This window comes from Berghia stephanieae, chromosome 1 (assembly GCF_034508935.2).
Source record: "Berghia stephanieae isolate SIO BIC M18660-M18661 chromosome 1, UCSD_Bste_1.3, whole genome shotgun sequence".
Classification (NCBI taxonomy): Eukaryota; Metazoa; Mollusca; class Gastropoda; order Nudibranchia; family Aeolidiidae; genus Berghia; species Berghia stephanieae.
The window spans coordinates 138395527-138408026 of record NC_088360.1 but is presented as its reverse complement, the minus strand read 5'-3'; the positions used below and the strand labels follow the sequence as shown (position 1 = coordinate 138408026).

At 37.9% G+C, this 12500-nt stretch overlaps 1 protein-coding gene across 1 annotated transcript in view; it reads right to left on the bottom strand.

Annotated features, from left to right (window-relative positions):
* The window catches only part of LOC144963341 (uncharacterized), a 90649-nt gene that overhangs the window by 24186 nt on the left and 53963 nt on the right, over positions 1-12500 (bottom strand). Inside the window, exon 5 of the mRNA XM_078897286.1 lies at positions 11690-11779. Within this exon, the coding sequence (XP_078753412.1) occupies positions 11690-11779 (90 nt within the window). The remainder of the gene's footprint in view (positions 1-11689; positions 11780-12500) is intronic.

The following is a 12500-nucleotide window of genomic DNA, read 5'->3' as shown; positions in this document are numbered from 1 at the left end:
ACTCTGGTCTTTGTTATTGATTTTTTTTTGCATCCACGTTTATCAGTAATTTTCACTAAACTATATTAACCAGACTATAGATAGTATGCAGATGACGTCACTCAGGCCTTTGTTATTGTGGTTTTTGCCATCCGCGTTTGTGAGTTGTTCTCACTAAACTGTATTAACCAGACTATAAAAGTTCATGGTTACACAGAGTTTGTGTGTTGGTTCGTTATACTTCCTGATGGCAATGTTGTGAGCTTCTTAGCCAAGCGCTTACTATAGATAGTTCGAAGATGACGTCACTCAGGTCTTTGTTATTGTTTTTTGCCATCCGCGTTTATGAGTAATGCTCACTGAACTGTATTAACCTGACTATAAACGTTCATGGATACACACAGTTTTTATATATAGATAGATAGATAGATAGATAGATGGATTGATAGATGGATGGATAGATGGATGGATTGATAGATGGATGGATAGATAGATGGATTGATAGATGGATGGATATATATATATATATATATATATATATATATATATATATATATAGATAGATAGATAGATTAATAGATAGATAGATAAATAGATAGATAGATAGATAGATAGATAGATAGATAGATAGATAGATAGGTAGATAGATAGATAGATAGATAGATAGATAGTAGATAGATGGATGGATAGATCGATAGATGGATGGATAGATAGATAGATAGATAGATGGATAGATGGATGGATGGATAGATAGATAGATAGATAGATAGATAGGTAGATAGATAGATAGATAGATAGATAGATAGATGGATAGATAGATAGTAGATAGATGGATGGATAGATCGATAGATGGATGGATGGATAGATAGATAGATAGATGGATAGATGGATGGATGGATAGATAAATAGATATATGGCCGAGACGTCCACATTTTCTGTTTTCGTTTTTTAAAATTGAAGCTTACATTCAATAGGATTCAATAGTCGTAACGTCACTTCCTTCCTAATGACGCATGGTAACTTAGTAACACTGGCTCTAAACTATCGGAACACTGGAGGACGCCCTTATGAAATATTTCTCCGGCGAGCATAAAAGCGATCTAGAGGGGGAAAAAACATAAATATGATCGTGTTTTGACTTTTACACATTCTGATCACAAGACATATGAAAAGTTCTAGCCAGCTTGAAGAATAAAAACTAATGATTTTCTTTGTTTAGAACCAAGATGGCCGCCATTGCCGGGCGGCGTGACATCAGACTACTGAAGCCAATTTCGACAGTGTTATTATTTGCTCGTATTTAAGAATATTTATTGTCAAGCTTGGAGTTGCTTTGACATTGTGTGTAGTGGAGAATATCTTGTGATGGGTTGAGCGTATTTCCGTTACAAAAATGAGGCCAGAACAATTTGGGTTGTCAGACTTGTAAATATGTACACGTTGATTTGAGAGTATTCCTCCGACAACGATGAGGCCATAACAATTTGGGTTGTCAGACATGAAAATAAGTTTACGTTTGATTGCGGGTCATTTTAAGATATAAAGTTGATAAATAAACAAATATGAACATTTATATAGAGCATTTTCATGGATATTATGCGCTTGGCTAAGAAGCTCACACCATTGCCATCCGGAAGTATAAAGGACCAACACACAAAACTCTGTGTAACCATAAACTTTTATAGTCTGGTTAATACAGTTAAGTGAGAAGTACTCATAAAGACGGATGGCAAAAAACAATAACAAAGACCAGAGTGACGTCAACTTCATTCTATCTATAGCAAGTGTAAGTTTTTATTCCTGATCGTGGCACCATCGATTACTGTGGTGACGTCACTCCGCCGCTGTCAAGGGTCCCTAACTAACAGCAACATGTAACATGTAAAACGAGACATGACGTTTGGTGATAATATTACATTCTTTTCCCCGACAGAGACAACGCTTTTAACAGCCAGCAGGTACTCATTTTACACCTCAGTACAGTGATAGAATATGAGTAAAAGAGCCTATTCCTAGAACTCAGCTATGCACCCAGCGAGGTTCCTCGAACCCAGGACCTTCCGATCAGAAAGCGAGTGTCATCATAATACTAAAACCGACGTACACTTATTTGCAGACCCGATAACCCAATTCATTTTGGGCTCATTGTTGTAATGGAAATCTCCAACAAAAAAAAACAAAAACAAACCAAAACAAACAAAAATGACAACAGCAATGTTAAACTAGGCCCATAAGTGCTATCGGATGTCAGACCTGCATATATCTACACGTTGACTAAAACACATAGACGCATATAGGTGTTTTGTCATTGACCGCTGATATAATTAATTAAATATCCCTAACTGTCGTTGCCGTTGTATCTCGCTCTATAATAACAAATGAGCAGGGTAGTTCGTGCTAGGGGAAACAACCGTGAAAAAGGCGTTTCCATGTCTCAACATGACAAGCTTACAGATGGGCATGTCGTTCCTTACCCTATTACATTCAAACGTACAGACTTACAGGCGAACAGACGTACGGACGTAGAGACGTACGTACAGCCAACTGCCGTCGTTATTGTTATTATAATTATAATTATTATTCATTCATTCATTCATTCAGTCATTCATTCATTCATTAAGTCATTCATTCATTCATTCATTCATAGTATTATTATTATTATTATTATTATTATTATTATTATTATTATTATTATTATTATTATTATTATTATTATTATTATTATTATTATTATTATTATTATTATTATTATTATTTCTTCATCATCATCATCATCATCATCATCATCATCATCATCATCATCATCATCATCATCATCGTCGTCGTGGTCGTCGTTATCACCATCATCATCATCGTCGTCATTATTAATATTTTTTGTGGGTAAGGCCCTTTACCCGCATTGCCCAATTCGACTCAGGCTTGAATTAGTACTTTGTCAATGATTGTCGTAATGTCAATACAAAAATGACGCATAACAGGCTGTCTGGACTTTACAAAATGGAAATATGGTTCCATAACGCCTGATGGGGAAATAAATGAAACACTGTGAAGCGCATTGAGCATGGTAAACCATTGAAAACGTGATATATAAATTCTCATATCTATTTTCATTTACTTACTTAGAGACCACATCATGACATTCGTTTCACACTGTGACAGTCAATGACTCTTGTTATATCATGTTTGTTTTACTCGAATTTGCATATTCTTCATTAAATGCGGCTATGTGGTCTAGTGGTATGGCACTCGCCTTCGGATCCGAAGGTCCTGGTGGGTTCGAGTTCCCAGCAGTGAATTGTTGAGTCTTTTTTATATAAAAAAGCTCTTTTCTCACATTCTCTCACCGTACTCAGGTGTAAAATGAGTACCTGGCCGTTAAGAGCGTTAGTACTTCCGGAAAATAAAATAATTGTAATATTGACTAACAGGCGCCATGTCTCGCCCTACATGATAATTGTTGCTGTTTATTAGTGACCCCTTGCAAAGCATTTTGACAAAGTTTTGTGGATATTGCGCTATATAAAAGCTCAAGTATTTTTTGTTTTGTTTTCTTTTCTTTTTTAAATAAAAGATGTTTAATTATTGAATAAGATTCGTTCTTTGAAACGGGTTGATTATGGGCTAATGAATTTACATTGTCTGACGCTCGAGACGAAGAGAAGCAACTTCATGTCTGACAGAACCGGTTAGTTCTTTATGTCATTTTCAAATGAATTCTCTTTCCGCCTTGAATGAATAATACAGTTAAATTTCAAATAGCCATAGAAATTCAAATGATTTGCCCCACTCGACTCGGGTGTAAATGAGTACTTGTTCATAAGCAGAAGGGTATTATCGAAAGAAGGCAATGATAGCATCAGCTTATTAATAATTTTAATTTCGCCAAACAACGCCCCTCCCTATCCCCCCCCCCCCCCCTCCCCTCCCCTTCCCCGTCCTCCAACACACAGATAGCCTCTTCGGAAAAAGAAAATAGGTAAATAAAAAGTAAATTAACAAAAATGACAATGGCGGCTCTGGACCTGGGCGGCGGCGTACGTTCTCCCGTCACGCTCGGATGATTTTACTGACAGTTTCTGGGGCATATTGGATGCATAAAGGGACACGACTCGCGCTCCGCCACATGTTTTGGGGGTCATAAGGTCAACTGGTTACATTCGCTTACGATGTATTGCCGCGATGTAGCCACCATCTCCTGGAAGCCTGGTCTGGCTGTCTCGGAGCTTGCTAGAATATCAGTCACCAGAGACAAGAGAAGGTGTGAAAAGTGAAAAATACACGAAGGATAAGATGTAGGAGAGCTTGTTGCCGTGTCGTGATGCCATGTTGTAATTTGAGATGCTGTGTTCACGTTGTTGTAGTAGTCGTTGTCCTCCTATGTACTAACGATAGATTATGTTTTTTGTAATGGCTACGATTTTTCAATTTGTAGACATTGATGTATTATTAATTATACGTACGTTAAAATAAAAAAAAACCCAAAACCTACACGTATTAAACACTTTGGCCAGAGAACTCGTCCTTCAAATATTATCATTCGATTAAAATGATCCTCAACTTCGGAAACGTTCTCAGACCTGGGATCAAATTTATCGAAGTCCCTGGTTGGGGAATGTTTGACGAGAAGAGGGACATATTAAATGATCTTTATTTCAAGAATGAGTTTTCTAGCCAAAATATTAACTATGTCTTTCATAAATTACGATATAATTACGATGACGAGTCTGAGCGTAGCCTTCGTTAACTTATAGCCTTACGCTAGAACCATCCAGAACTTACAGTTTGACGTGATTTTTAAGATTTGTGCAGCGTCTTGTGTGTTGTAGTTAGTAGAGCTCAAGGTAACGAGTGATTCCATTGCTTGACCTATTGAATACAACTGACGATTTGTTTTCTTCTTTGGCAAAAGACTTGTCTTTTCACATAGTTTGTTGGTCAATGTCAGTCGAAAAGTTTACAAAGGCGGTGATCTGAGCGTAGCCGTCGTTAACTTATAGCCTGACACTAGAACCATAGCCATCGTTAACTTATAACCTGACACTGATAAAAAAATTACGTCAAAAGACAAGTTTTTGGCCACAAAAAAAAATTGTGAGTTGTATTCAACGGTTCAACCAATGGGATCACGTGTTCCCTTGAGCTTTACTAACATCCCACTAGACGGTGCAAAAACCTAAAAATAACGTCAAACTTTTAGTCCTTGAGGGTTCTCGTGTCAGGCTATAAGTGAACGATGGCTACGCTAGAACCGTAGCCATCGTTAACTTATTGCCTGACACTGACCAAAAAATTATGTCAAAAGACCAGTCTTTGGCCACAAAAGAAAACAAGTCGTGAGTTGTATTCAACGGTTCAACCAATGGGATCACTCGTTTCCTTGAGCACTACTAATCACAACTCACTAGACGGTGCACAAACCTAAATAAATGCCGTCAAAACATAAGTCCTAGTTAGTTCTTTTGTCAGGCAACGATCTGAGTGTTCATATCCCGTTTGAAACTGAGGTAGTCTGTCGTATTTTGTGGCAACTGCCTAGAAAAACAAAGAATGAATCCACATAATAATATTTGGAGATGGGTGTAATAGAGTTGGAGTTGGTAAAATGTGAAGGTTTTGATTATTAAGTACCTTCAATGCAATTTTTATTTTCTGGTTTTCAGTGTCGATTTTTAGATTACTTTTTATTTTATTAACAAAGACATATCTACAGGGGCTATGTGGTCTGGTGGTATGACACTCGATTTCGGATCGGAAGGTTCTGGGTTCGAGCCTCGCGCTCGGCGCATAGTTGAGTCCTTGGAAAAGGCTCTTTACTCACATTCTTTCACCGTACTGAGGTGTAAAATGAGTACCTGGCCGTTAACAGTGTTGTCTTTGTCCGAAAAATTGTAATATCGCCTAACAGGCGGCATGTCCCGTCCTATAGATAGAATGCGCTTGGCCAAGGAGTTCACAACATTGCCATCCGGAAGTATAACGGACCAACACACAAACTCTGTGTAACCATGAACTTTTAAAGTCTGGTTAATACAGTTTAGTGAGAACAACTCACAAACGCGGATGGCAAAAACAATAACAAAGGCCTGAGTGACGTCATCTGCATACTATCTATATGTTAAATGTTGCTGTTGGTCAGGGACCCCTTGTAAAGCGCTTTGAGCACATTTAATGGATATTGCACTATATAAAGCTCATTAAATTTTTTTTTTTTTTACAGATGTCACAATATATTTTTATAACTTTCGCCATGTCCAAATACAGAAACCCAGCATCGCGGATGAATCGCGCGGAATGCGCATGCCTAACGGAGGTGTATAAAAACGATCCGTTAAGATACACCGTCAAGGGAGGTGCATAAAAAAAACACTACGAAATACAAAACACAAACGTCAGAAACTTGGAAATAAAATCTGTTTCAAATTTCTACCGCCTCTCTCCCGTGGGGTGATTTGGTAGCCTTGTTCTTCGCCCACCTTCTCCACCTTCTACTCCTCCTCCTCATTCTCTTTCCATTCCTCCTCCTCAATCATCATCATTATCATCATTCTCTTTCCATTCCTCCTCCTCAATCATCATCATCATCATCATCATCATCATCATCATCATCATCATCATCATCATCATCATCATCATCTTCTTCTTCTTCTTCTTCTTCTTCTTCTTCTTCTTCTTCTTCTTTTTCTTCTTCTTCTTCTTCTTCTTCTTCTTCTTCTTCTTCTTCTTCTTCTTCTTCTTCTTCTTCTTCTTGTCCTCCTCCTCCTCTTCCTCCTCCTCCTCTCCTCCTCCTCCTCCTCCTCCTCTCCTCCTCCTCCTCCTCCTCCTCCTCCTCCTTCTCCTCACCCTCCTTCTCCTCCTCTTTGTTTTTTTAAAAAGGGTTAATATGTTCCCCAAATCAAGTTCTCATACCAATCTCAGTGTAACACATTCTATCTAATTAAAATCCATTTTATGCATACCTATACAAATCTTAATCGTACAAGCTCTATTCGGATTCCCACGGTACAAAAAATACGATAGATACCAACATACTAATAATTAACCTTTTAATACCGGAGTTCAACTTCACTCCAGCCTTTCAAATGCCCCACTGATTTTCTTTTCCCAAGCAATTTGAGCAATGACAGCGATGTGACTTGGGCTCCTATGACACTCAAAACGCATTGCTGCGACTGCTCTCTTCGTGAAAATGACTGTAGGTCTGAACTTATGACCAGACAGACATTTCAAAATTTTTTTTTTTAAATATCAACATTTAAATTGAACATTAAAAGAGAGCAATGTCAAGGATTCCCCATAACCAATGCGTTCCAGAATGCTTCATTCTCCCCCCCCCCTCTCCACCCTTTTTCACCCAGGAGGCCATATAATAATAATAAATGGCATTTATATAGCGCTTTACCCCGTTGTCACAGGCTCTAAGCGCTTTACAGTGATATAAAACAAAACATATTACAGTGAGACAAGTGTGAAGGAAACGTGATACGAATTCAATTTAACAACAACAAAATATGAAAATAATATTGCAACATTATGACGTAAAAAGATAAAACTTTAAGCGAGATTTGAACGTTGTCAACGAATCCGAGCATCTCACGTGTGACGGGAGAGAGTTCCAAAAATGGGGGGCCGAAAATTGAAAAGACTGTTCACCTATTTTACGCAATGGCTTAGGTTTGACAAGGATTGATTGGTCATTGCTTGACCTCAAGTTTCTATTGGGGACATATATGTTTAGAAGGTCTTTAATATAGGAGGGACTGTTCGTGCTCAGGGATTTGTAGACAACAGTACAAATCTTATAGGCAACTCTTTTTTCAACAGGAAGCCAATGTAACTCACGGAGAAGAAGAGTTGCTGACGGGTATTTTTTGTTATTGCGTACAATGAGCCTGGCTGCGTTATTTTGAGCAACCTGAAGTTTGCTAATTTTGTCTTTAGTTAAATTCGCCCAAAGGGAGTTACAATAGTCCAATTTAGATAAAACCAAGGAATTAATTAAACGTTCTGTTATATGCTTCGGTATTAAATTACGAATTTTGCTTATTTTTTTCATTTCTATGTACATAGATTGTATGGTGTTATTCACGTGGCTTGTCATGGAAAGATCTTTATCAATGATGACGCCAAGGTTTTTTGCTTTATTTGAAAATTCTATTGTGCTATTTCCGAGAGTAATTAGTGATTTATTTGCCTGTTTAAGGATACTCGGTCTTCCACACATTAAAATCTCAGTTTTACTATCATTTAATTTTAACTTATTGTGGTACATCCAAGATTTAATCCATCAAAACAGCTCGTAACTCGTTGTATTAAGAACTGTAAATCACTAAGGGGTGCTGAATCATATATTTGCGCATCATCTGCATAAAAATGATAACTCAGATTGAATCTGGATATCACACTAGAAAGGGGCTGCATATATACAGTAAAAAGGACAGGGCCAAGAACAGAGCCTTGTGGCACTCCAAAATTTAGTAAAACTTGTTCTGACTGAACACCATTCACCACGACAGTCTGCCATCGATCCTGTAAATATGATGTAAACCATTTAAGGGCAATTCCTTTTATGCCGAACGTATTTTCTAGTCTTCTTAACAAAATGTCATGGTCAATGGTGTCAAAGGCAGCTGAAAGATCTAAAAGGCATAATACATTGATATTGTTAGCATCAGCATTACATAACAAGTCATTAAAGATTTTAAGAAGCGCCGTTTCAGTACTGTGTTGATGTTTGTAGGCTGACTGAAAGGGTTGTTCCAAACTGTTGTTCTTAAGATGAGATGTTAATTGTGTAAGAACTACCTTCTCCAAAAGTTTTTACAAAAAAGGTAAATTTGATACAGGACGATAATTGTTTAATATATTGTGGTCTAGTGATGGTTTCTTCAGAAGTGGTTTGACGAGAGCACTTTTAAAGCACGATGGAACTTCGCCAGTCAGTATGGATGCATATGGAATTAAATTTCCATTTCATACAACATAAGTTGACAGTAAGTCGCTCTTATTACGCTTGTACTTTTACAATATCCATCACTACTTAAGCCTGGTATTCATTCATACCTGAGTTGAGTGAGATGATACTTATAACTTGCTTTATCCACGAGCACTCTTCCGGTACTAGAGTTATATTACCCAACAGCCAACTGATCACGGCCAACATCGCTTGCTTTTGTTACTAAATATAGAGCCAGCGACGCCAATCTCAATCAACGAGTGCGATTATGTGGTCTAGTGGTATGACACTCGCTTTCGGATCGGAAGGTCCTGGGTTCGAGCCTCTCACTCGGCGCATAGTTGAGTCCTTGGAAAAGGCTCTTTACTCACATTCTCTCACCGTACTCAGGTGTAAAATGAGTACCTGGCCGTTGACAGCGTTGTTTCTGTCAGTAAAAAATTGTAATATCGCCTAACAGGCGTCTGGTACGTGTTGCTGTTGGTCAGGGATCCCTTGTAAAGCGCTTTGAACACATTTAGTGGATATTGCGCTATATAAAAGCTCATTAAAAAAAATAAAAAAATTCGGCGTCAAAGAGTTAAACAACGATAAAATCTACCCCATTCAATGTAGGTGTACGTTGGTGCATGTATTCAACATTTAATTTCAAACCCTTGAAATCGGACATTACCACAACAAAGGGGAAGTAATTCGAGATGACTTGTTGTTTAGATGTAGCACTTAAGTGATTTTCTTCTTTGTCCTAACATGGACTGGCGCAGGGCAGGACATGGCTGGGCAGAGCTGGGCAGGGGCAGGGGCGGGCGTTAGTTGAAGTGTGGTCACCGCTTTGCCACTTAATCACTCAATGGCTGCCAGTACTAATTTGTACCTATTTACCCTTTTCGGCGTTTTGTTAACCCCTTCTTTGTTGTGCGGGGCTACGGCTTCTGGTCTCAACACACACACATATTGAAAAAGAAAACAGAAACCCACAAAACAAAACAAAACTAAAAAAAGAAAAAAAAAACAAAGAATATCAAACAGACAAACAAACAACCCCGCCCCCCAAAAAAAACCAAAAAAAAAAAAAAAAAAAAAAAAACAAACAAACATACAAAAGACAACACACACACAATGGGAGTGCAATGCACTGGCCACTCTTAGGATGTGAATTTACGAAGGGAATACCAGAAAAATAAAAAATAAAAATAATAAAATTTTTTCTTTACAGTTTCTTTTCATTTCGAAAAAATAAAGAGAACATGAAATCTAAATAGCTTACCCTCTGTTTCTAATCATTTCATTTAATTTCTCCCCCCCCCCCCTCCAAAAAGAAAGCGATCTTTTAACATAATTCGAGTATAGAGCGACCTATGTAAATTTTAGACGCTATATATATATATATATATATATATTTATAAATGAAATGATTAGAAACAGAGGGTAAGCTATTTAGATTTCATGAAGAAAAAATGTATTCATTATTTTTAAAAACTTTTTTGGTATTCCTTTCGTAAATTCACATCCTAAGAGTGGCCAGTATATATATATATGATAGAGAGGAATTAGTTGGAACCACGTAGAGTACTCGATAGATTCTTGGAGCGAATTCCTCCCAGACACCTCTAAATGACCTCCCTGATGATTCCAGGAATTCTGGACGAAACAACGTTGTTGGAGTATGTGTAAAAAAAGAATGAGGTGAGAATAATATATATATATATATAATAAATATATATAATATATATATATATATATATATATATAATATATATATATATAATATATATATATATATATATTATATATATATATATTCTTTTTTGGGGGGGGGGCGGGGGGGGGGGGGATAGACAAATCTTCGTACTTACACGTCCTTCTCCAAATACCACATAGAAAATGTTTTTATAAAGCAATTTCCAAAGGTCAGTTTCAAGTGCTTATAAATATATAAAAGTAAGACCTATGCTTTTATATAGCGCATTATCATTAAACGTGTTCAAAGCGCCTTACAAAGAGTCCCTGACCAAAGCAAACCTAACACATAGAACGAGACATGACACCTGTTAAGCGATATTACAATTTTTTCCGACAGATACAACGCTGTTGACGGCTATTTACTCACTCTACACCAGAGTACGGTGAAAGAATATTGATAAAAGTCTTTTCCAACGACTCATCTATGCGCCGAGCGAGGCTGGAATCCAGCCCATCAGATTCGAAGCGAGTGCTATACCGCAAGACCACATAGACGCCGAAATTTCTAGTCTTAGTCAGTTAAAGCTTAAAGCACGTTGTTTTGCTATTTCTTTGGGGGTTTTTTGTGTGTGTTTTTTTGTGGTTGGAGGGGGGGGGGGGGGGGTGGGGGGGTTGGGGGGGGGGGGGGAAGGGGTGCTGTTTTGTAGATGGATATGAACTCTTTATCTATGCCTTTGGACCGGAAGACCAAGGGTTCGAGTCCTAAATTTAAACCGCGCATGTTTGAGTCCTTACGCAAACAATATCTTTAAAACACGTTCTCTCACCGTACTCAGGTGTAAACAGCGTTGTCTCTGTCGGAAAAATTAAGTTGTACAATATCGACCAACAGGTGTCATGTCTCGTCCTACATACCAAGTATTGCTGCCGGCTAGGGACCGCTTGTAAAGTTATTTGAGCACTCATAGTAGATAATGCGCTATATATATCTTCGTGCCTTTTTATTAGTGGTCGTCGAAAATATGAAATTAAAACTGAATTTGATTTTTGGATACTACCCAGCATGATTCTTACCTGTGAGAGTCCAAGGTAGATGGACACAGTCTCCGAAATGTACAGAAACCGTCCGTCATTGGCGAGAATGAACGCAAATCCATCCAAAGACTGAAATAGAAGAAAGGGATAAAGAGTTGCAAAGAATCAAAACAAACAATAATTTTAAAGAATTGAAAAATAAAGACTATGTCAATATTTCTTGTTTACCGTTGAAGTTGATGGCGATCTCATGTCAACAACGCCAATAATAAGGTTCAACAGCTGTGACGTCACTTCCCCCGTAATGACGAATAGCAACTGGTTCTAAACTATCAAAACATTGGCGGATGCTATTATCTCCATCACCGCCCTTATGAATTACTTCTCCGACGAGCATAAAAGTGTATCCAGAGGATAAAAACATTATAAATCTGATCATGTTTTGACTTTTATACAATCTGATTTCATGACATGTGAAAAAGTTCTATCCAGCATGAAGAATAAAATATACCGATTTTCTTTGTTTAGAACCAAACTGCTGGTTGCTGGGCGGATGTGACATCAGACTATTGAATCCAATTACAAGATCCATTGTTTTATATTCCTATATCATGATAATAAATGACACAGACAATCATAACAAACCCTTGACAATGACATGACAAACAAGCAAATGCGCCATGGGGGCAATGTGGCTTCGCGGAGCGGCCTTTGCTTCGTACCCGAAAGATACTCGGTGTTCGATCACCCGCCGCTGCGCTGTGTTGCCTTGAGCAAGTCACCTAACCCTAGCTCAATTTGCGCCGCTGCATTGCGGCTGACGCCTGGGTTATTCCAGTCTTCCCTTGGA